The 24,647-nt window shown below is 39.6% G+C and overlaps 1 protein-coding gene across 2 annotated transcripts in view; it reads left to right on the forward strand.

Annotated features, from left to right (window-relative positions):
* LOC109928564 (peroxidasin homolog) overlaps nt 1–24,647 on the forward strand; it is a 180,858-nt gene that overhangs the window by 145,078 nt on the left and 11,133 nt on the right. The window contains exons 15-21 of one of the 2 annotated variants that reach the window (XR_007264204.1): nt 4,402–4,510; nt 7,641–7,798; nt 9,264–10,767; nt 13,362–13,496; nt 16,155–16,363; nt 16,852–17,107; nt 20,023–20,128. Coding sequence is in view for 1 of the 2 variants with exons in the window: in XM_048608476.1 (XP_048464433.1) it covers nt 4,402–4,510; nt 7,641–7,798; nt 9,264–10,767; nt 13,362–13,496; nt 16,155–16,363; nt 20,023–20,146 (2,239 nt within the window). In the remaining variant the exon portion in view is untranslated. Of the gene's footprint in view, nt 1–4,401; nt 4,511–7,640; nt 7,799–9,263; nt 10,768–13,361; nt 13,497–16,154; nt 16,364–16,851; nt 17,108–20,022; nt 20,147–24,647 lie in introns of those variants that run through there. The other variant, XM_048608476.1, reaches the window with a different exon arrangement.

Below are 24,647 nucleotides of genomic sequence, written 5' to 3' on the forward strand. Positions count from 1 at the left end.
GTTAGAAGGTGGGGTGCTGGGGGGTAGTGTATGGCTGGGTTAGAAGGAGGGGTGGTGGGGGTAGTGTATGGCTGGGTTAGAAGCTGGGGTGGGTGGGGGGTAGTGTATGGCTGGGTTAGAAGGTGGGGTGGGTGGGGGTAGTGTATGGCTGTGTTAGAGGATGGGGTGGTGGGGGGTAGTGTATGGCTGGGTTAGAAGGTGGGGTGGGTGGGGATAGCGTATGGCTGGGTTGGAAGATGGGGTCGGTGGGGTGTAGTGTACGGCTGGGTTAGAAGGTGGTGTGGGTGGGGTTAGTGTATGGCTGGGCTAGAAGGTGGAGTTGGTCGGGGTAGTGTATGGCTGGGTTAGAAGGTGGGGTGGCTGTCCCTAGAAGAACTGAAGAATTGAAGAGGCTGCCTGGTGTGGAGCTGGGCTGTCAGACAACCTGCCTCAGGGATCCAGCCCCGATTCCAAAGTCTTAAAAATGAAGTCTTTCTTGTCCTTAACCCTTACCTACTATATATTCCTAATGTCCCATCCATGCCAACTCATGCCCTTCGCACTTTCCTATACCCTCTCTCCCATAGACATTATACTCTCCCTGCTAACCTACACCCTTGGCCTCTCATGCCCTTCCTGCCAACCTAAACTCCTCCATCCACCCACTAATTGGCCCCTATTGCCCTCATGTCAATCATGCCCTCACTAACCTCATGCTCGGTGAGGGGCATCCACCTGGGCAAATGTGAAAACCTACGTTGAGATGAGATAAAATATTAGGAGATAACAAGAACTGCAGATGCTGGAGTCAAAGTCAATACAGTGTGGAGCTAGAGGAACACAGAAGGTAAGGCAGCATCAGAGGAACAGGAAAGTCAACGTTTCGGGTTTACACCCTTCATTAGGACTGGGGAGGGGAAAGGGAACTCGGAAATAAATGGGGGGTGCTAGGGCCAGGTGGAAGGTAGAGGGATGGTGATAAGTGGATGCAGGTAGAGATAATGGAGATTGGTCAGTGGGAAGGATAGGAGAAAGGAAGGAAAGGTTTTGAAACTGGTGAATTCTATTTTGAGGCCATCAAATGGCCTTATCCCAAGTCTAACCCTTCCTCTCATCCCTGCCTTCTTGACCTGACACAACATGTCCATCTTCTTTCTCATCTATCTGCCCCACCATTCCCACTGACCAATCTCCAGTACACCCTTCCTTCATCCATCTATCACCATCTCACCTACCTTCCCCCAGGCCCACTCCCCTCCCTGTATTTATTTCTGACCTCCCTTTCCCCTTTCCAGTCCTGATGAAGGGTGTAAACCTGAAACGTCGACATCCTGCTCCTCTGATGCTGTCTGACCTGCTGTGTTCCTCCAGCTCCACACTGTATTGAGATAAAATATTGTTCAACATGTGTTTGGCCCATTTATTAAATTGAAAAAATTCATCATAGAATTATACAGGACAGAAAACACCCTTCAGTTCATCAAGTCTGCACTGACAAAAATTACTCAAAATCAACACTAGTCCGACTTTCTAGCACTTTGTCCCCAGCCTTGAATTTTATGACATTTCAAGTGTTATTTCAAGTACTTTATAGGGTTTACTGTCTCAACCACCTTCACGGATCAAACCTTGCCTCTCCAATCATTTTCATTCCTAAAACCAATTCACTACATTTACTTTCCTTTAACTAAATAAAGCTGTACAGCAACAATTATTTTATTCAAGTGCACAATTCTGTTTACCAATAAACATTGGAATTCATAATCCCACATCAGACAGTCTATAGCCACTTGTAGCTGTCAATCAAGCTGTGAAATGGCAGGAACCCTTTTGTAATAATGGATGTAAAACTCTATGATGGTTGTACCATCGGTCTTGCACTGCAAATCTAGAAAAGGAGATCTAAAGACTAAATCAACAGAGGTAGGAATTTTAAAAGCTTGCACAGCTTGAAAGCTCCCTCTAACAGGTGCTCTTGACAAATGCTCTTGACACTTTTGACTGGTCCCTTTTACAGATCCCTCTTGATGCTCTTAATAGGTTCCATTATTAGAGCTTCTGATGGTTGATATTGACAGGTCAGTTAACCATTCCAGTAAGCTTAACGGTGATGTGTTCATGCACTTTTGATGCATGTTTATGCCTACTTTTAACAAATCAAAAGGGCATCTTACCTTCCCCAAGGGTTTTCTGAGTAGATCCAAAGGGTGTACCTTTAGCTTTCTAAAGTGTTACTGTGACTAGCTGAACAAATCCACAAAGTTCAATCTTGTTCTTACCAGCTCTACTCTGTACGCTTTGGGTTTCACACTCCAAGGCTTCAAAAATCCCACCCTCGTGGAGGCAATTTCTGATTTAAATAGCAGATGTCTCTGTAAAACCAAATAACATAGGAAATCTGTCCAGTCCTGTCAAAAATGAAAATTGCTATGTTTGGAGGTGGTTCTTGAATGGTGAAAATCTGAGCCATGATTTATTACACTGTGGCCTCTCTAGTCTGGAATGCTTAGAGCCAAGGCATTTCTGGATTTTGGAATTTTCCAGATTTTAGAAAATGTTAGAATGCCTCATGACAAGGAAATGGTACCTGAGACATATAGCAGTGACGAACATTTTAATGCAGTAATAAAAAGTGTTTTATTTACCCAAACACTGTACATTCCGTCTTTCTGAAGTACTGTACTTCTTTAACACATTTATCAGTAACTGCTGAGCAGGCCTGTGTGCTGACTTGGCACTGAGGCCCACAGTGTAATACAGTCACTGGGTGTAGAATAATGCAGTTGCTGGCTGTGGAGTAATACAGGTCGCTGGCTGGCTGAGGGAGTGTGGAAAGGGCTGGGAGGTCATGAAGTTGAGGCAGGAAGATGAGTGGCAGTTTCAAAATTTGCTATGTTTCCTATCCTGATTGCCTGCCATACAGACCTCCTATCTGGGGATAACAATTCTGAATTGCGTACACTGGCAATTAGTCCACAAGGTAAGGACAGGGGCTGAAAGCTGCGTGTGTAAGAGCTAATCACTGTGTGGATGTGTACAGAGGGACTGATGAAGGTGTGTGTATGCTGAGGAGGCTGGTGTGTGAATCGTATCTCTGCCATGTCTCAGAAACCTTGAAACGTACTGTTTTGAATGCATCCTTTTCTATTTATGTTCCTTCTGTTTGGATACTTCTTAAAATTCATTCAGGGGATATGGGCATCACTGTTTGGGCCAGCATTTATTGCCCATCTCTAGTTGCCCTAGAGAAAATGGTGCTGGTGAACAGCATTCTTGCAACATTACAGGTCATTTAGAGTAGGTACATGCACAATGCTGTCAGGAGAGAATTGCAGAATTTTGACGCAGCAACGCTGAAGGAATGAAGATATATCTCCAAGTCTCAGATGTGACAAACGGGAATATCAGTGTCTCCCATTGCCTTGACAGACCATACAACATGGTGCTGAAATACTTCATTGCATGTGTTTACACAAACATTGAAATTGACAGAATAAATTCCAATTAGCTAAACCCCGGCCTTGTCACACCTTAGCCAAATAAGAAACATAGCAGCAACATTTCTTCAGATAGAAATCACTGTTAATAATATTAGCCTGTTGTATTTGATTGGCCTCCTGTTGACACTATCTTATAGAAAATCTTAATCATTTTAAATGGATCAGTTAATACTTTTGTTAAAATAATTGACAATGGTGTCTGGTACAAAAGCAGGAAATATTGATCCAGGAAGACTGGAAATATCAACTTCTACCCTGTGCTAAATACTCTCACTTGATTTAGTGCGATAATCATGGGTGCTTTGATAGTTTTGCCTTTCAGTTGCAAGGACTCCCTTGGATACGTTAATTCCTAATTGTCAGATTCCTATCAGCAGCAGCAGACTCATGCTCCAATACAATCTGCAATCTCATGACCCACATATCACCAAAGGTCCTCAGACAGCACCTCCCAAACCCACGACCACTTCCATCTAGAAGGACAAGTGCAGCAGATACATGGGAGCACCACCTTCTGCAAGTTCCCCTCCAAGCCACTCACCACCCTGACTTGGAAACATATCACTGTCAGGAATTCCCTCCCTAAGGGTGTTGTGGGTCTATCTACAGCACATGGACTACAGCGGTTCAAGAAGGCAGCTCACCATCACCTTCTCAAGGGCAACTAGGGACAGGCAATAAAGTTGGCCCAGCCAGTGATGCTCCTGTCCTATGAGTGAATTAAAAAAAACTAATATTCGTGAATGTGGGCCCCAGTCAGGTCCAGTAGAAAGCCAGTTTATGTAGCGTTGTAACATCTGTTGTGTAGTAATGCAGTTAATATTGATGTTTATCTTCCCTTTATAAGGTTTTCATTTTATACGGCAAGAAACTAAATAGAAATGTCTTTGTACATGTGTGTTTTACATGCTGTGGTTTTCAGCCCTGGAGGGTGGGCGAACTGGTGATACATTTGTTGAAGAGTCTCTCCAGGAAGCCATTAACAGCATTGACAGTGCAATTAATTCAACACGAAGGGATTTGTTTGACAAGTAAGTATGCAATAATCTCTAAAATCTCTTTCCAATATGGTCAATCACATTCATGAATTCCTTCATGTGTGAAAAATGTGAAAGTTCTTTATGATCATAAATACTGTAGATTCCTATTTAATTGTGAGTGTTAATGCTATAACTCAGCTGTGTAAATTTCCCCAAATGTGTGACGATTTCAGCCCTGACTGCGTTTTTTCTCAAATGTTTGAGCCACGTGGTGAACAGATTAAAGTGATTGAGCACCGTCTTTGTTTATTCAGCTGTGAGCCATTTTCACATGAATTCTATTCAAACGTGACTTTTACTATTTTAGTGCCTGGCTAGAAATCCCCGTGATTCTCTTAGTTTTATTGTTGAGCTTACGTCTGTAACAAAGCCATGGCACTATATACTGATGGAAGGGTTTGGGAAGGCAAGGCAAAATGCACTCAGCAGAATATTTTACTCTTAGGCAGCAGTGGCAATGAAATAATGTTTTACAAGTGGATCTAAATAAATTATCATCAGCATGATCCCCATGCTAAGAGTTAAATATTTCAGGATGAATTGCATTGATTGAGGCCATACTACCCTGCATATAGAGAATTAAAGGGTAATCTTTTTGAGGCATATAAAATAATTAGAATAGTTGATTGGTTAGGATAGAGAGAGAGAGCACTGCCTCTGATCCAGGAATCTCCAGTGCAGACAACATCCAACAGTAAGTATTCATCTGATCAGGTGCTGGAATAGGGTTTCTGAAAAAGGGTCACACCAGTCTTGAAACTTTAACTCTATTTCCCTGTCAGATGCTGCTGGACTTGCTGAGTTTCTCCAACTTTCCGTGTTTGTTTTAGATTTGTCTTCTACCCTTGACTGGGCAAGGAGAAATTAACTATTCATTGTTAGTCAGGAGTCCTATACCTATTGGACCATTACTATCTTTATCAGAAGATATTTCAGATAGTTGGGTTTCTAGTACTCAGATGATCAAACATAACAAGCAGAATACTTTTCTGTATGTTCCTTTCTCTGTCCCCATTCTCTGTGGGTGCCTCTAAATGGTAATATATTTAGATTTTTAGTATTGCTGAACAAAGGCCTATTTTGTTGAAGCTTTTCACCTTGCACTCATTAGGACAATTTGTAAGAGACAATAAAGTATAGAAAAGAACAATCCTTTTATATTGCATGATAAGAGAATGTTGATTGGTTAGCAAGTGGGCTGTGATTGGTAGAGGTACTGCCATGGAGAATGAAGTTAGATCTTGACTGAGAGTTAACTGCCAAGTTTAGTTTAAATTTTAAAAAAATTCTGAAGAAGGGTCATTGAACCTGAAATGTTAACTGATTTCTCTCCACAGATGCTGCCAGATCTGCTAAGATTTTCCAACAATTTCTCGTTCTGTTTGTTTAAATTTAAACCAGGCAGGTTGACTCTGATATTCAAGCTTGGTACTACCAAAGAATTACATTTAGATCTGTACAACTGCTTTGAGAAGCAATGTGAAAACAAGGCTGGCCTTCAGAATAACAGCAGTCTGATTGCACTTGAAATTTTCTTAGAAAATTTGGCGAAATAAGTTGCTACCTAAAGAAAATGTTTTGTTTCAATGTTAATTGGTAATTTTTATAAAATGAGCAAATCACAACATTGCATGTTTGCCAATGTGGGTTGAATTCTTACAAATTGGGGCCTTGCAGTGACATTTAACTGTGTTCAGCTTTCATCCCATAGATCTGTGAGATCAAGTTATTGGAGTAAAAGGAGAGCTTACCAGAGGATGGACCATGATCAAACAAGTTTAGAAATGATAGGCAACAGAACATAGAAAGGCATATGTCAGAGTGCAGAAACTGGGGAGGCAATGGCCTAGTGGTATTATCGCTGGACAGTTAGTCCAGAGACCCAGATAATGTCTGGTGAACTGGGGCCAAATCCCGCCACGGCAGATGGTGGAATTTGAATTCAAATACAAATCTGGAATTAAGAATCTAATGATGACCATGAATCTATTGTCAATTGTCAGAAAAACCCATTTGGTTCACTAATGTCCTTTAGGGAGGGAAACTGCCATCCTTACCTGGTCTGGCCTACACGTGACTCGAGACCCACAGCAATGTGGTTGACTCTGAACTGCTCTCTGGGCAATTAGGAATGGGCAATAAATGCTGCCTAGCCAGTGACGCCCTCATCCCATGAATGAATAAAGGGAAAAAAAGTCTACATGAACATCTGATTTTTTTTTCCATCATCAAGTGCCATAACATATTATTACTTCTGAAAGATAAAGACAGTTTACTCTTCAAGTATGTTTTATTGAAATAAACTGGAGCACTCTGTCAGAAACAGTGCACTTTCATTAATAGATTGTCACCATGGATGGTGGGTATATTGCTGTGGAAATTTTTGCTGAATGAGCATCCAAGAGTGGGCCAGCAAATTGTCCGGTGTTAGTCCAGTTCAAGATAAAGACCAAATATTATTCATTGAAACTTGAGTATGTCCACGCGTGCTTCAGTCATGTCTATTGTGGGAAGGATTGTTTTCACCACATGGACACAGAGAAATCTTGCAGCTCATAGCAAAAGTTACACTCAGAGAAGGGAATCTGGGGGAAAATTGGGAGTGTTACTTGGACACAATCTGTAACATTCTAGGTGTCACCTCTGGGATTGCAAGACCAGTCACCATCCTAGTAATGTTCTGATCTACCATCTTGAATAGCTGGGTACAACTAGTCTTCTGTGAACTCGGGCTTCCTTTTGGCCACTGCCCATCCAACAGCCAGATATGGAGGGGTGGAATTGTGGAGCCTGTGTAGGTTACATTATACATGATCTATAGGTTTAATTGAACTTTTTTGCTGGTTTGCCTGTTCTGAAATTTCCCTCAGGAAATCTGGTACTCATCTATAAACAGTAAAAGTGAAAGACTATAGGCCTTGGGGTTGAAACATTCTAAGTCTGTTCTCAAATTTTAATTGCCTATTTGTTATTGTTGGCAGTGCAGAGGATTTGTCTGCATACTGCTTTGAACTGGTATCCAAGAATTCTATCAAATGCTTTCCAGTTTTGTTGCAGTTAAGTTTTTATCATTCCAGCAGCCAAGCTTTCCAGAAAATGAGTTTTGCCTTGTATTTCACAGGCGCCCACGTACCCCAAATGATCTATTGGCCCTATTCCGTTACCCACGTGACCCCTATACTGTGGAAGCAGCAAGAGCAGGTGAAATCTTTGAGAGAACACTACAATTGATTCAGGAGCATGTTCAGCAAGGCCTAACTGTGAACCTTAATAATACAAGTAAGTGCCAATAGATTTCTTATCAAACAAATTTGTGATGTTAGTGGTTTCTGTTCATTAGTTCACTATTTGCACCATAACTTGAAAACTGTTACATACTGTGACACAGTCAACATGCAAAAATCTTTTTGAAGTTAAAACTGTTTTATTGTACTGTCATTTTCCAAGTGGCATAGAAATCTTGCTGCAGGTGGGAGAAAGGAAAGTTTAAAAAATAAACGTATGTTGGAAATGTACAAGAGGATCTTCAAAAAGGAGAGTTTATGTTTTCACACGTAGACCATCAGTTGTAATTTAAAGCTAAATCATTTCACTTTACTTAACTCATCCAGCTATTAACAAAATATTTAGCCAAACCACAGCACCTTGATTCGATCCAATGCTTTTAGATCCATTCCACGATCAAGAAGACTGTTCTAAACATTAATCTTTTCTTGTTTTTTTTTGTCCTAAATTACTGTTTTAGCATTTGTTTTTGTGTTAGCTTAGTCCACTTTGAAATTATGAGTTCCTCTATACCAAATATTACCTTTTATGCATCCCTTAAAGTCCCATTTTAGCTGTCTTACTTCAAGATTGAAGAGGCCAGTTTCTCCATATATCATAATCCTCTGATTCACAGATCCACCTCAGCTGTGTAAATTTTAAAGAACAGTAGTCTCAAAATTAATACCTCAGGAAATACTTATTTCTTTCAACATGGCACCTGCCTCATGGGCCACATTCCCATCCCTACCCTTGCCTTTGACAGCTCTTCCAGTGAAGAGTTGAAGCTTAGATGAAAATTTACTGGTACTTGTCTATCAATACTTCTTTGTCTATGCTGCAAATTAAAAAAGATTCAGAATAATAAATAAACACAAATGATGTAAGGCCTGTAGATAGTTTATGTTTTTGGTCCTGAATTAGTTTTATTTTCTTTCCATAATTGTATTTGTGCAGGATAATCACTATTAGATTTTGATACTTAGGAGTAACTTTTATGGTAAGAAAAATCATGAGTATTCACAAATGCATAACACTATTCTGTTACCTTTTTTTAACAATTGCTTACAGCAACAATTGTAATGTTTCACATACCCAATATACAATGGTGCAGAAAACTGATTCAGCAAAGAAAACAATGTATTCTGACATTGGTATGCTGGTAACACCATCGCTGTAGTATTCAAAAAGTGAATCTACATTCTGCAGCACCTTGGTACATGTTTGTGCTTCAGGAAATGTACCTCAAAATCAACTGAGTGGACTAACAAAAGAACAAGCAACTTGCAACACAATGTGTTGAAGTCCTGTTATGAATAAAGAAACACTGAGAGCTTAAGCTGTGGAATAGTGGAATTCTTTTGATACTTCCAACTATGTTGTGAGAGAATTCCATATATCTAGAGTCATTTCAAATATTGTCAGTGCAAAGTTATTACAATTGGTTCTGATTTTGTTTTATTTCAAAATTCATTTTTAGGTTATCGCTATAATGATCTGGTTTCTCCACGGTACCTTAACATGATAGCTAATATTTCAGGCTGTACAACTCACAGACGTTCCCCTGACTGTGCAGACGTTTGTTTTCACCAAAAGTATAGAACACACGATGGTACTTGTAATAACCTGCAGCATCCAATGTGGGGAGCATCTCTGACTGCTTTTGAAAGACTTCTGAAGCCCGTCTATGAAAATGGATTTAACCTTCCCAGGGGCTCCAGTCTGAACCCAGAGGACAGTAGGCGCCCTCTTCCATTACCTCGTCTGGTATCCACAACAGTAGTTGGTACTGAAACTATCACTGCAGATGACCAGTATACTCATCTATTAATGCAATGGGGTCAATTTCTAGACCATGACTTGGATTTAACAGTGGCTGCACTGAGTATGTCTCGGTTTTCTGATGGAGAGCCATGCAACAAGTTCTGCACCAACGATCCTCCGTGTTTTCCAATTTTAATCCCAGATGATGATCCTCGTGTGAGGAATGGCCGATGTATGTTCTTTGTGCGCTCCAGTCCTGTATGTGGCAGTGGAATGACCTCCTTGTTGATGAATTCGGTTTATCCAAGAGAACAGATTAATCACTTGACATCCTATATTGATGCTTCTAATGTTTATGGGAGCACAGAGCATGAGTCACGGGAGTTAAGGGATCTAACTAATCAACGTGGTCTATTAAAGGCTGGTCAGATTGTACCAAAATCTGGTAAACATTTGTTGCCTTTTGCGACAGGTCCACCAACTGAATGCATGAGGGATACAAATGAGAGTCCTATTCCTTGCTTCCTTGCAGGCGATCACAGATCCAATGAGCATATTGCATTGACAGCGATACACACACTGTGGTTCCGTGAACACAACCGAATTGCAACAGAGCTACTGAAGCTCAATCCACATTGGGATGGTGATACCATCTATCACGAAGCACGCAAAATTGTTGCCGCACAAATGCAGCATATCACATATACACATTGGTTATCCAAAATTGTGGGAGATGTTGGAATGAAAATACTTGGTGACTATAAGGGCTACAATCCAAATATCAATGCAGGCATTGTCAATGCTTTCGCCACAGCAGCTTTTCGTTTTGGTCACACTCTTGTTAATCCAATTCTGTATCGACTGAATGAATCCTTCCAGCCAATTCCTGAAGGCCATCTTCCATTGCATAAAGCTTTCTTCTCACCATTTAGACTTATCCAGGAGGGTGGTATCGATCCACTTCTCCGTGGCCTCTTTGGCGTCCCTGGAAAAATGAGAGTTCCGACTGAACTTTTGAACTTGGAGCTCACAGAAAAGTTGTTCTCCATGGTGCATGCTGTTTCCTTGGATTTAGCAGCAATGAATATCCAACGTGGGCGTGATCATGGAATACCTCCATACAATGACTACAGGGTTTTCTGTAACCTCACATCTGCGCATAGTTTTGAAGATTTGAAAAATGAGATCAAGAACCCAAAGATTCGAGAAAAGCTAGAAAGGTAAACAGACAATAAAATATAAGTACACTGTTCTGCTGGAATTTGTGTTGCTTATTTAAAATTCTGAGAAATAAGGAAAAAAAGTTAGTTTTGCTTTCCCTATCAAGCATCTTCAACAACCCCAAAGTTGCATACAGCATTACACTATATTGGGTCAGATTTGGAGTGCTTCATGGTTGATTAGCTCAGTTAATGGCACCGCTGCTTTGCAATGCAGAGTGATGCTAACAGCATAAGTTCAGTTTCCCGACCAGCTGAGGTTATAATGAAGGTCCTGCCTTCTCAACCTCACCTCTTGCCTGAGGCATAATGACCCTCTAGTTAAACTCACCACCAGTTGTCTCTCTCTCTAATGAGAGAACGGGCCCTATGCTGTTATGATATGCTAATACCTACATACCTTGGAACTATGCTGACTTTATCTTTATTGTGACCCAAACATAACATTTCACATGAGTATCTCTTCCCACATCCCATCTCGATTATCATTATTGTACCTCTGAGTGAAATGGTTCAAGTGGAGAAAATTATTGGTAGTTTTTGCCCACTGATTGATGTTGACCACAAATTGGACCTTCACTGCTCAAAACCTGTCACACTTTGGAAAGTGGAGTCTTTCATCTCACTGAATTCAACGCTATGTACAGCAGGGAAAAAGTTATTGTCAGAGGATGCGGCATTCATCTGGTCCTGTTAATCAAAATTCACACAAGTCCCAAGCCATACAACTTTTAAAGTAACAAATGTTTGAAAATGATGGAATAGGGAAAAATAAACACTACCTGATTCAGTGAGCCTGTTCTTTATTGTGACAGAATAACTTGATCCCATGATTCATATTGTGCGCTCCCTCCCCAACACACCCGCACATCAATATCCTAAGAGTGACAAACGTTGTGAGGTGTATCTGCTGCCTTCACACTTGAACAGGAAGTAGTTGCCACCACTGTGTACCCATCACATTGGGACTGAAGCTGGCCGCTCTCACCTCCAGCTGGCCCACAGGCCGTGGCCTTTGATTCTGACCTAGTCTCTTCCCAGCTGGCCATCTTCCCTTGGCTGTTCCTCTGGTTGTTACGTCCTACTGCTGGAAATATGAAACAAAAACAGAAATTGCTAGTGAAACTCAGCAGGTTTGTGTCAAAACGTTAACTTTTTTCTTCTGTACAGATGCTGCTTGGTTTCCTCAATTTCTCGAGTAATTTTTCCTTGTTTGGTTTCAGATCTCCAACATGCAAAGTTTCTTCTTTTATATTAGTTGGATTCTTCATTAGATCTGTGACAGATTGTACATTCACATTATGGGGTACATTTTCATTTGATTTTCTGAGTGTTAATGGAGCAGTTAAAGTCTCCAAAAGGATTGTATTCTAACCTGATTAGCCCTAGGTAACTGCCTCATTAGGGCCCAATAACATAGGTCTAGTTGCCATCTTAGTTTAAAATAGTTTAGAATTTTGCTGAAAAGAGATGTGTTACTGAAGCTGAGCTGAGCTTGATACTTTGCTGAAGTCAATGACCTGAAATGTTAACACTTTTTCTCTCCACACCTGTTTCTGAGTATGCCCAGCATTTTTAGTTTTCATTTCTGATTCCCACCATCTGCAGTACTTTGGTTTTAGGATTTCATTGAAATTTGGCATTAGCAATGAAGTAAAAGCCTTTTGCTGACCAGCAGTGGTCAGAGATGGTAGTGACAACATGGCAATATTAACAGATTGCAACTATATTTTGTTGTAAAAGTGCAATTTTACATTAAAGTATGTGAACTTCAGATTCATATAACTCAATAAATTTTAAAATTGAATCTTCAATCTAGAATAAACAACCAAACAACTCTCATTAATAAAGGTCTGCAATAATAATTTTAAAAGTCCCAAGGCAATCTATAGTGAATATAGACACCAGACAATCGTCAAAAACCTTACGAGATGTGATTGGATGCATTAATGAACAGATGGTTTGGGAAGCTAGGTAGAGTGATGACATCATCCAAGTTCCAGAGAGTTTTCTGTGTGTTGGCTAAAATAGCTGAAGGTGTCATCACAGGTCAAACAGAGACAACTCGAGTTGCAAAGTTGAAGACATGGGGGTAAGGCCTTGGTGGAAGATATAATTAAAGCCATGAGTATTGAGTTCAGTTTAGTATTTGGGGTTAGGGAAAATGATTATAATAAAGAGAACCTTGAACTGCAGATAATAGAATAATGGATGAGTTGGAATGTAATTGAGTAGGTCTTGGTTTGGTGACACAAAGAATTTTGGAAAAATTGATCCAGGAAGTGACAAAATGTGATGACATCTTCAGAAGTGGTGACTTGAGTTAGGGGCAGATGTGAGCAACTTAATATTGGTGAAGTTAGGCAGCTGGAAAGGTTGAAACACAACTCTTGGTGAAAAAGGTCAAGGGTAAGATAGACAAAATCATTGCATACACCGTCATTTAATCAATAATAACAAAGCAAGGATTGCTATTTAATAAACATTATTTCTGGTTGGGCATTTGTTCAGGTTGGATAGTGAGCAACTCATATTGACAGTATTTCAGAAGTCTTTAATTATTTTACAAAAAGCTAACTTTACTACTGTTGTAGGTTATATGGGTCTCCACGGAATATAGATCTTTGGCCTGCTCTGATGGTAGAAGATTTGATACCTGGAACAAGAGTGGGACCTGTGTTATTGTGCCTGCTTGGTACTCAGTTCCGTAAACTAAGAGATGGAGACAGGTAAATGTACACATTATGTTGCCTAATCATCTGATAAAATATATCATTTACGTGTTTGGCACCTAAAAGTTGTTCTCAGTTGATTTTTTTTCGTGCCAGTAGTAATTGATGGTTGGATTGCTATTCATTAGAGTTAATTGGAGGGTTCTGGACCATGAGAAAACCTTCACACATTTAGTATGTTTGTTCATCAATTTCAGTTAAAGCTGTGCTGCTTCTGTCTATCTGCCGGCTGCAGTTTATATTTTATGTATTTTTGAAAGTTTGTTGAATATGTTGTGATATTTGTTGAAGGTTATTGAAGGGATCAAAAACAAGGTGTGAAATACATGGGTTTTTTTTCACATAAACTTGTAAACCTTTGACAAGGTCCAACATGGGAGACTGATAAAGAAGGTAAAAGCACATGGGATGGGGGTAAGTTGGCAAGTTGGATCCAAAATTGGTTTAGTGGTAATAGAAGGCTGTTTGTGCAATTGAGGGCTGGTGTCCAGTGGCATATCATTAGGATCAGTGCTGGTCCCTTATTGTTTAAAATATATATAAATGATATAGAAGAAATGTTGGGGGGGCATAGTAAGTAAGTTTGTGGATGGCACAAAGATTAGTCGGGTAGTAGACAGTGAGGAAGAACGTCTTCAGTTATAGGAGGATATAACTGGATTGGTCAAACAGGCAGATCTGTGACAGATGGAATTTAAAACTTATAAATATGAGGTGAGGTACTTTGAAAGAAGTAACAAGACAAGGGAGTATTCAATGAATAGCAGGACACTAGGAAGCTCAAAGGAACGAGGGACCATGGGATGCTTGTCCACAGATCCCTGAAGGCAGCAGGACAGGTTCATAGGGTAGTTAAGAAGGCATATGGGAAACTTGCCTTTATTAGCTATTGCATAGATTATAGCAACAGGGAGTTTAGGTTGGAGCTATACAGGGTTTTGGTAAGTCTACAGCTGAAGTATTGTGTGCAGTTCTGGTCACTGCACTATAGAAAGGAGTTGATTATGTTAGAGAGGTTGCAGAGGAGATTCACCAGAACATTGTCCTGAGATTAACTAACTTAGCTTTGAAGAGGGCCTAGATAATCATGGGTTATCTTGTTTGGAGCAGAGAAGGTTGAGAGAGAACCTGATTGAGGTGTATGAGGGGCATGGACATGGTGGATAGAAAGAAGCTGTTCCCCTAACGTTTTGTGTTTCAGGCACAAGAACACCCAGATCCATCTATGCTGCACTTTTTTGGAGTCTCCCTCCATTTAAAATAATTCTGCCTTTTTTTAATTCATTCTGGGAGGTGGGTCTCACTGGCTAGGCCAGCATTTAATACCCCAGCGGGTAATTAAGAGTCAACCACATTGCTGTGTATCTGGAGTGACATGTAGGCCAAACCAGGTAAGGATGGCTGATTCCCTTCCCTGAAGGGCATTAATGAACCAAGTGGGTTTTTCCAACTATTAGCAATGGTTTCATGGTCATCATTAGACTCTTAATTCTAGACTTGCATTGAATTCAAATTCCACTAACTGCCACTCAAACCTGGAATATTGCATGCTTTTCTGGATTACTAGTCCAGGCACTTGGCTATTGCTTTGCCCATTCTTCCTACCGAAGTGCATGCCCTCACATTTTCCTATGTTAAACACCATCTGCCAAGCTTTGCCCATTCATTCAGCCTATCAGTATTCTCTTACAGATTCCTTATGTCCTCATCACAACATGCCCTCTCATCTATAAATTTGGATACACTACACTCTGACCCTCCTCTTCATCATTAGTATAGATAATAAATAATTGAAACGCTCATACAAATTCTTCTAGTACGTCTTTCCAACCTGAAAAGGATCCATTTCAACCAACTCTCTGTACTTTAACCAATCCTCAATGCATCCTAATACGTTCTCTCCAGTACCATGAGTTCCTAACTTGCACAATAATCTTTTGGGTATACGGCCATGATATTGAAATCTAACAAGTTTCACTGGCAACTCTTTTGTACAGAGTATTCCTGTAGGGGTTATGTGATACTGATCAGATATATAGGAGTGCTGAGGAAGTCTGCAGAGCCCCCTTAACTATCTGAGCAAAGATCTCAGAAAGGAGAAACTTTCCTGGTCTGTGTGACTCCGTGTTGACTTGTATGTTCCTTTCAAGGAAAGAAAAACTTGTGTTTATATAATTCTTTTCACAACCGCAAAATATCCCAAAATGCTTGATAGCCTTTTTAACAGTTGTATTGTCACTGTTGTATTATAGGATTATCATTGAAAGTACCCTAAGAGCGTTGTGAGATAATAGGTTTCCATATTCTGATGAAATCCAAATTAATACACTAAATAAAAAAGTAGTTGTGTACGACCAGCAAATTCAAAGGCTTGGCTGCGCCAACACAGCAGCTGAAAAATTGAATCTCTAATGTTTATTTACTGCTTTGGAAAGAGGTTATGACCTTTTACCTCTGTATTTTAGGAGAAAAAGGTTTTAGGATTAAGTATCACAATTTTAAACCTGAGGAGAAATTACCCATCATATCAATAGCACCAGTTGTTTACTGTGGATCTTTCACTAGGAACGGAGGCTTTTCAATCTAACAGTGTTGGTGATATTTTTGTGTTGTGTGAACTGTTGCATCAACGGGAAATTGTTTGTATTTGCTCAGATTCTGGTATGAAAATCCAGGAGTGTTCACTCCAGCCCAGTTAACTCAGATAAAACAAGCCTCATTGGCACGAGTTATATGTGACAATGGAGACCACATCCAACAGGTTCAACCAGATGTCTTCAGAGTGACAAATTATCCTCAGGGCTTTGTTAGCTGCAAGGAAATTCCACAGATTGACCTCCGCATGTGGCAAGACTGCTGCGAAGGTAAGACTCGATAAAAGTGAACTCTCATCTCAATTATCGCCTCATTGTAAAGTTCACCTGCAGTTTGCCTTGTGTGTTTCTGACTTTCCTCTAATAAAGTAAAGCTAACAGAGGCTGGATGCTTTATTGGTTCTGCTGACATGGTATCGTGAAGTGGCTGGATGTCAGCAAATAATGGATCTGTAGGTGGAGTTTTAGCAAGTCATTACATGACCGCTAAATCATCCCTGGCAATTCTCGCATGCAGTGGGGAAAAATATCTGTGTGACTGTCCCCTTCAGATCACCACGAGTACCCGAACTAAAGAGATTGAGGAAATTATTTGTTAAGTAAAAGGAAGAATATTTTTATTTAATTAATTTAGAGGCAAGAACGGGCCAATTTAATGCCTAGTTTTGTTGTGGATAGCTTGTTATGGCAAAAAAAAACCCTTTGTTTCTCCAGCCATTGTTGTTGGTATATTTGACGATTTTTATGTATGTAAACAGACTTATGCCATCAGCAGTAAATAGCATGTTTGAGGAATATATGACCAGTGTACACCACACAGCCACTTGAGACGTTCCCTCAATCATTGAGATCTTGAAAGTGTTATCATCTCACAGAGTCTGGCAGGAATGTCTGAGATGATATGGAATTAGGAAATAGGCGACGATCATATCTTAATGAAGCGATAGTTGGATGCACACTTGACAAGGTGTAAATGAAGAGGAGCAAGCAATCTGTCATTGGAGTTTGTGGAGTGTAAGTAGAAATAAAACTGATGAGAAAAGTATATGTCTGGACTCTCTACACTGTGTTTAACCTCTGGTGTTTAATAATCTGATATATAGCTCAAATCCAATTGCCCATCTTTTAGGAACGTAGGAACAGGAGTTGGCCATTCAGCCCCTTGAGCCTGCTTCGCCATTACTTAAGATCATGGCTGATCTGTGGCCTAGGCCAGCCTTAGGCCCATATCCCTTGATACTCTTGCTTAGTAAATATTTGTCTTTCTCAGATTTAAATTTAACAATTGAATTATTAGCATTGACCACCTTTTACAACAGAGAGTTCCAAACCTCCACTACTCTTTGCATGTAGACTTACATTCTAACATCTCTCCTGAATGGACTGGTCCTAATTTTTAGATTCTAGAACCAGGGGCTATACTTCTCAACCAGTGGAAATACTTTATCTACCCTGTCTTACTCTGTTAATATCCTGAAGATCTCGATTAGATCACCCCTTAACCTTCTAAATATTTGCCTTGCAAAGATTTGTCAATCTGTTTTGAAAATTTAAATCTTCTCCCTCTCACAACTCCTTAACAGTGTTTGTTTATTAGTTGGTTGAAGAGGACACCGGAATCATTAAGTTTATAAGCTAGAGTTAGTATCATGACAATGTTTTGGCAGTTTATGTTCTGTTTCTTGGGAAACAGGAACTGTGCAGCACCTCCCTGGTGTCCAGTTACCTCTGACCATGGTCCTGCTGGAGCTGTACCAAACTGAATGGGAATGGAATTCAGTTAATGCATTCTAGAAATTTCATACTGAATTCATATTTTGGAATAGAATACAATCACTGGCAGCATTGAGCTTGTGTAATTGGTTCAGCTTATTTAACCCTCCTAAATTTTAATGTTTCTGTTTAGTGTGATGATAAAGGATGTATTAAGTTCTATTAGCAGAAAAAATGCTCTTAAAATGCACTGTGCATCTGAGTAAAAGAAAAAGAACTCAGTTTTGCTGCTATATCCAAAAGTACGTAAATCCCACTAATGATGAGGATTCAGACTGTAAAAAAATAATAAAGTGCAAATAATATACTTAATTAGTTAAAACATTATGTTTGTTTATAATGCTTGCAAGGAAGCTCATTTCATTCCCTACAGAACTGTCAACTTCTCCCATCCATGCAGTTGTATCAGGCAGCAGCTCATGTGTTCTTTGTGACTATGTTTCCTCCTCACATACAGCCCCAGTGCTGACAGTGTTACACTACCAAGAAACATTTATGACTTTAATAGAATAACTTGAAGGAATGTTGGAGCAATACTTGATTATACTACAGAGTAAACATTGGCTTGACAAGGTTTAAATTAAAACATTGTGTCAAGCTACAATCCCCAGTTTCAAACGTACATATGAGTTTGGACAAAGTGTCAGCTATTTGCTAGCTTTGTGGATGAAAGCCAAGTGGAAGATGGAGCAGATCCAGCTCGATGACATTTTTGCCTCCACCTAGTGGCAAGAGCAAAAATAGACTTGAGCGCAGATGAATTTGAAGGATCACTGCCTTGAAAACTAAATATTTTGTTCTGCCAAATGACACATTGGCATAGATATGCAGATTGTTTTTGAGAGTTCACATGATTTGTCTGTAACTTTTGTTACTATTTTCCACTTTTCTCCCACTCCTATGAAAACAATATATGTCTCTTAAAACAAAGAGAAAAGCCAAGTTAACATAGGCCTCTTAGAGAAAGAGGCTAGGGGTTTAATAATGGGGAATAAGGAAATGGCAGAGGAGTTGAATAAATATCTGACATCATCCTCACAGTAGAAGACAATAATAGCATTCTAAAATTGTTAAATAGTCAAGGGCGAAGGGAGCTGAAGAAATAAGTATAGCTATCACTAGAGAACAAGCATTAGGGAAACTAATGGAGCTAAAGATAAATATGTCCCCTGCACATGATGGGATGCATCCTAGGACATTAAAGGAAGTGGCTACAGAGATAATGGATACACTGGTAGTTATCTTTCAAGAATCCTTAGATTCTGGAATAGTCACAGAGGATTGGAGAAGTACCAATGTAACAGTTTTAGTTAAAGAGGGAAGTGAGAAGTAAAGCAGTTTCTATTGGACGTTAACACTGTCTGATATTGGAAAGATGTAAGAGCAGAGCATTTAGAAATACATGATATGATCAAGCAGAGTCAGCATGGCTTCGTGAAGTGAAACCCTTCCTGACACAAATTTGCTAGAATTCCTTGAGGAGGAAACAAACAGGATAAAGGGCAAGCAATGGTCTTTGGATTTTCAGAGGGCAAAATTGATGAGGTACCACACATTCGACTACTTAATAAGATAAGACCCCTTGGTGTTGGAGAAGGTATATTACCATAGATAGAGGACTGGCTAACCAATAAAAGGCAGAGTTGGGATGGGGGGGTGGGTAATTTCAGAATGGCAACATGTAACTAGTGGAGTGCCCTAGAAATCAGATCTGGGATCAAAATTATTTGCAATAAATATTAATGTCTTGAATGAGCAAAGTACATGAGGATTAGTCAAGTTTATAGATGACACAAAAATTGATCAGAAGGCAAGTGGTGAGGATTACAGAGTCTGCAGAGAGATAGAGATCAGTTCAGCAAATGGGCAAAGACTTGGCAGATGGAGTACAAAACAGAAAAGGTTAGTGAATCTGTGGGATTCTTTACTGCAGAGGGCTGTCAAGGTTGGGTCATTAAGTAGAAGGCTGAAGTAGACAGATTTATAATCAATAAGGGAATTAAGTCAACCATTCTCTAAATTAAATGTGCAGATCGAAAACATTAGATTTTTGCCAATCATGAAGACAATTCTTGGAGAGAGTAATAGGCATTGCCATCTTAGAACTGGAACTGTTAGATGCTGATAATAATATTGTAATATTTTTGTTTGTCGAGACTGTACAACTCGGGGACAATTCAATACTCTGTCACAAAGCTTCCGTAACAAGCGTTCAGAGGAGTTCAGCTTCCCAGAATCCAACTCTGCAAATCACAAACAGGCAACCCCGCAAAGTGAGAGGTAACTGAAATGGCAGCCTTCAGTTGTGTTTCAGTAAAACTAAATTAATCTTATTTTCAAAATAGTTTTTGAGCAAAGCCTTTCTAGAAGAGAATTTAACTCTGTGTTCTGGCATGTCTGAATGCCAATGCTATATGAGTAATCAAATTAACTTCTGTGCTAGCCATGACTAATGATTCAATTAATGTTAAGTGTTTACAACTTGCTGTCTTCTTGTAGCACATTTGTTATATAATGCCTTGTTTATCTTTAGTTCTATTTAGTTTCTTCTTTTCACTCAATTGATCATCATTTGTTTCAATTTTCATCCCCTTTATCCTGATATTTTAAAATAATATTAAAAATGACACTGTAGCACACATTTATCAACCAGGCAATTCTAGTTGGCACAACACACAAAAAAAATGTTATAGAAAGTTGGCACTGCAGCATTTCAGCCTTGCCTCCAGTCCATGTTTCTTGAATGAAGATTCCCATTGAGAGCATTGAAATTGTGATTTACAATGTGGTTTAAAACTTAATGGAAATCATCATTTTGTATGTTGCATAACAAAATTGTTGAATTGTTACTTGTCGCAGGCAAGATCACAAAAATTATCACAAATTGCAGTTAATTTGGTAACAACATTTTATTGCTTCACTGAATTGAAGGTAAATTATTTTTCTTTGAATTGCAAGGATAATATAGTATAGAAGCAAGCCATTCAGCCCAAATAATCAATGCTGGCATTTATACTCAGCTCGCACAGTATGTCATCCTTCTATTTCCAAAGCTATTAGCACAATCCTTTCCTCCCTCCTCCCTGATGTACATACCTAGCTTCCTTTTCATTTAACCATTTCCTGTGAAAGTGAGTTGTATATTCTTGCCACTTCAGAATTGTCTATTAAGACTTCTTGGTCACTATCTTATATTAATAACCACTGATTTTGCAATTAGAAATACTCTACTTCAAAACATTTCATGAAATTTTAAAAACTTCTGAGGTCACCCCTCAGCTTTTTCTTTCATTGATTAAAGAAATCCAGCTTATTTAATCTGTCCTGATGTGTATAACCTTGCATTTGTGACGTCTTTCCTGTATTTGTTTCTGTACCTTGTCCTCTGATTGATATCCCTTTACTTATACAAGATAGCAACCAGAATTGTACATATGCTCCCTGAGTGGTCAAACTAACACAGTCTTACTACAACTTCCCTACTTTTCAATTCTAGCCCCTGAAGATGAAGACTTTTGATTTGCTCTCAAATAGTCTTATTAACCTAAGTCACTTTTCTTAATGATTTGCATATTAGTACATTGAGATTCTTTTATTCTTTTACCTCATTTAGTTTGTTACTCTCCAAGCAGTATGTGAGCTCCTATTACTCTTAATAAAATGTATTTCTGATCTGGAGTCACATCGGACTTGAAAGATTAGTTCTGTTTCTTTCTCCGCACATGCTGCCAGTTTTTCCAGCACTTTGTTTTTATTTCAGGTTTCACTTTGATACCTTGTATTTATCTGTGTTGGATTCATCAGCCAATTATAGCCCACTCTGCAAGTATATCACTGTTCCCTTGTAACTTGTTACAGTCTTCCTCAGTCATGAGTATTCCACAGCACCAAAATCTGGGCCTGAACCTTTACTTTTTTTTGCACCATCCCTGGCCCTGCAAACTTGACCCAGCAGAAAATGCCATGGAAATTCAAATTTTTGTTCAAAGGACTGGGTGGAGGGATTCCTGAGAGTTATAGCTGGCAACCCGGAAATAATGTGGAAGCGGCTGATTGCGAAGGAGTCTGAACAAAGCCTTCCTCTGTTTACTGGCACTTTGTCCAAGACTGAATAAAAAAAACAAAAAACATCCCTTTAACCTTCACCCAACAACACCCTATCTGTACCAACACATGTCACTTGGTTGCCTGTACCCACCTTTCAAAGCCCCATTATCAAGCTCTGCACCTTCAACAACTCCCTCTTCCTCTCTTTTCTCATCTTTAACCTCTCCTTACTTTGATCTAAAGTCCCCACCTGCTTAAGAAAAATCATGCAATGTGCCTCATCGACCACTGCCCGGTGGCTGTAACCTCCATAATTATGAAGTGCATCGAAAGGTTAGTCATGACTCACATCAACTACAGCCTAACAGATTACCTTAATCCTGTTAGTTTGCCTACCTACGTAACAGATCCACAGCAGACACCATCTCCCTGGCCCTACGCTCATCCCTGGAACATCTGGATAACAAAGATACCCATGTCAGGCTCCCACTTATTGACAGCAGCTCCACCTTCAACACTATAATTCCAAACAAACACCTCTCCAAACTCCAAGACCTAAGTCTCAGCTCTCCTTTCTGTAACTGGATCCTTGACTTCCTGACCAATAGACTGCAGTCAGTAAGAACTGGTGACAACACCACTTCCACGATAACCCTCAACACTGGTGCCCCGCCAGGATGCGTACTCAGTCCCTTGCTATACTCCTTACACATACATGACTATGTGACCAAATTCTGCTGTAACTCCATTTATATGTTTGCCGACAATACCACCGATGTAGGTCGGATCTCAAACAATGATAAGATAGAGTACAGGAAAGAGATTTGGAGCTTAGCGGCACAGTGTAAAGACAATAATCTCTCCGTCATCAACAAAGTGAAAGAGCTGGTCGTTGCCTTCAGGAAGTGGAGTGGAGGGCACGCCCCTATCTGCATCAATGGTGCTGAGGTGAAGATGGCCGAGAGTGTCAAGGGAATGACGATCACCATTAATCTGTCCTGATCTGCCCACATTGATGCAATGGTCAAGAAAGTACAATGTGTCCATTTCCTCAGGAGGTTAAGGAAATTTGCCATGTCCACATGGACTGTTATCAATTTTTATAAATGCACATAGAAAGCATCTTCTCTGGATGTATTACAGCATTGTATGGCAACTGCTCTTCCCAAGACCACAAGAAACTACAGAACGTCATGAACGCAACACAGTTTATCACGCAAACCAGACTTCCATCTACTGACTCCATCTACACTTCCCTCTGCCTCAGGAAAACAACCTACGTAATCAAAGACCCCTTCCACCCCAGTTATACTCTCTTCCATCCTCTTCCGTTGGACAGAAGATATAAAAGTTTGAATACATGGACAATCAGATTCATGAACAGCTTCTTCCCTGCTGTTATCAGACTTTTGAATGGACTTCTTTATGTTAATTCTGATCTCTCTTCTCTGTGGCTGTAACACTCTACTCTGCACTCTGGTATGCTACCTGATGCACTTCATATCATATGATACGATCTGCCTGTAGAGCACGCAAAACAACACTTTTCACTGTATCTCAGTACATGTGAGAAAAATAAATCAAATCAAACAATAAATCAAATCAAATTTGACACATATGTTATTCCCATCTCTCTCCACCTGCCTCATCACAACACAAATGGTAAGTGCAGTGTTTGGTGGCAAACCTTCTGGATTTGGGCCTTCAAAGCCAGTTCCACAATGACAGTGTCTCTTCACCATTGTGAGAACTGAGGCCTTTGTGTCATCGGCAAATTTAGAAGTTAAGCTTTTGATTCCACATCTAAATTGGTTTAATTTATACAGACAGCAATTGCAGTACTGATCCGTCTGGGACCCCAATCCCTATTTTCTGCCATACTGAATAACTACTATTTGTCATATATCCTTTCCTTTCTGCCTTGAAGTCATTTAGCTATCTATTCTCCTACTTGTCCCCTGACTCCACATGTTCTAACCACATTCATTGATTTGTTATGTGACACATTATTGAAGGGCTTTTGAGAATCTTGATAAATTGCATCTACTGTGTTACATTTGTCTTTGTTACTGCTTCAGCATTATATTTTTGGTCTCTAGATGTCTTCTTATTTTCCCTTTCAATAAAGGATTCGGTTATATTTTCCTAGCATCAATGCTAAGGCTGTTTCTTGCTCTGTCGCGTTTCTTAAATAACAATACTACATTCGGTATCAAGGAGAGGGTTAAAATAAGATATGCAGCATTTACGGTTTCTTTATACCACAGGTTTTTAAATATTCAATATCACAACGAAAGCTAAACATTGTACCATTTTGTCCATTATTTGTTTGTATGTCTGTATCTCTGGTACATCATGCAAACCAGCGATTTTTTGACAGTATTATTGTCCGTGAAATATACAGCACCTAATGATCTAAAGTCTCATAAAACCACCACACCTTCAATTTCTGACCTTGCCAAAAACTGGTGACACATTGAAGCAAGCATTGTAATTTAAATCTAAAATGAAAACGAGAATTGTACTTCTTAGGCAGGACTGGTCAGCAGTAGAACTTCTGATACCTGAATCTTGAAATGCCTTTTGTTTAAAAATGTTTTGTTTTAATAATGAAGATCTTTTGATGCATCATCAGGAAAGGGAGGAGTGTGGCTGAAAGCCCACCTTAGTGTCTTTGCCTCCAATGCCCATACTTGATGCACACTTAATAACATTATACCTCTCCCATAGAACT

The sequence above is a fragment of the Rhincodon typus genome, chromosome 19 (genome assembly GCF_021869965.1).
Source record: "Rhincodon typus isolate 14 chromosome 19, sRhiTyp1.1, whole genome shotgun sequence".
NCBI classification, from domain to species: Eukaryota; Metazoa; Chordata; class Chondrichthyes; order Orectolobiformes; family Rhincodontidae; genus Rhincodon; species Rhincodon typus.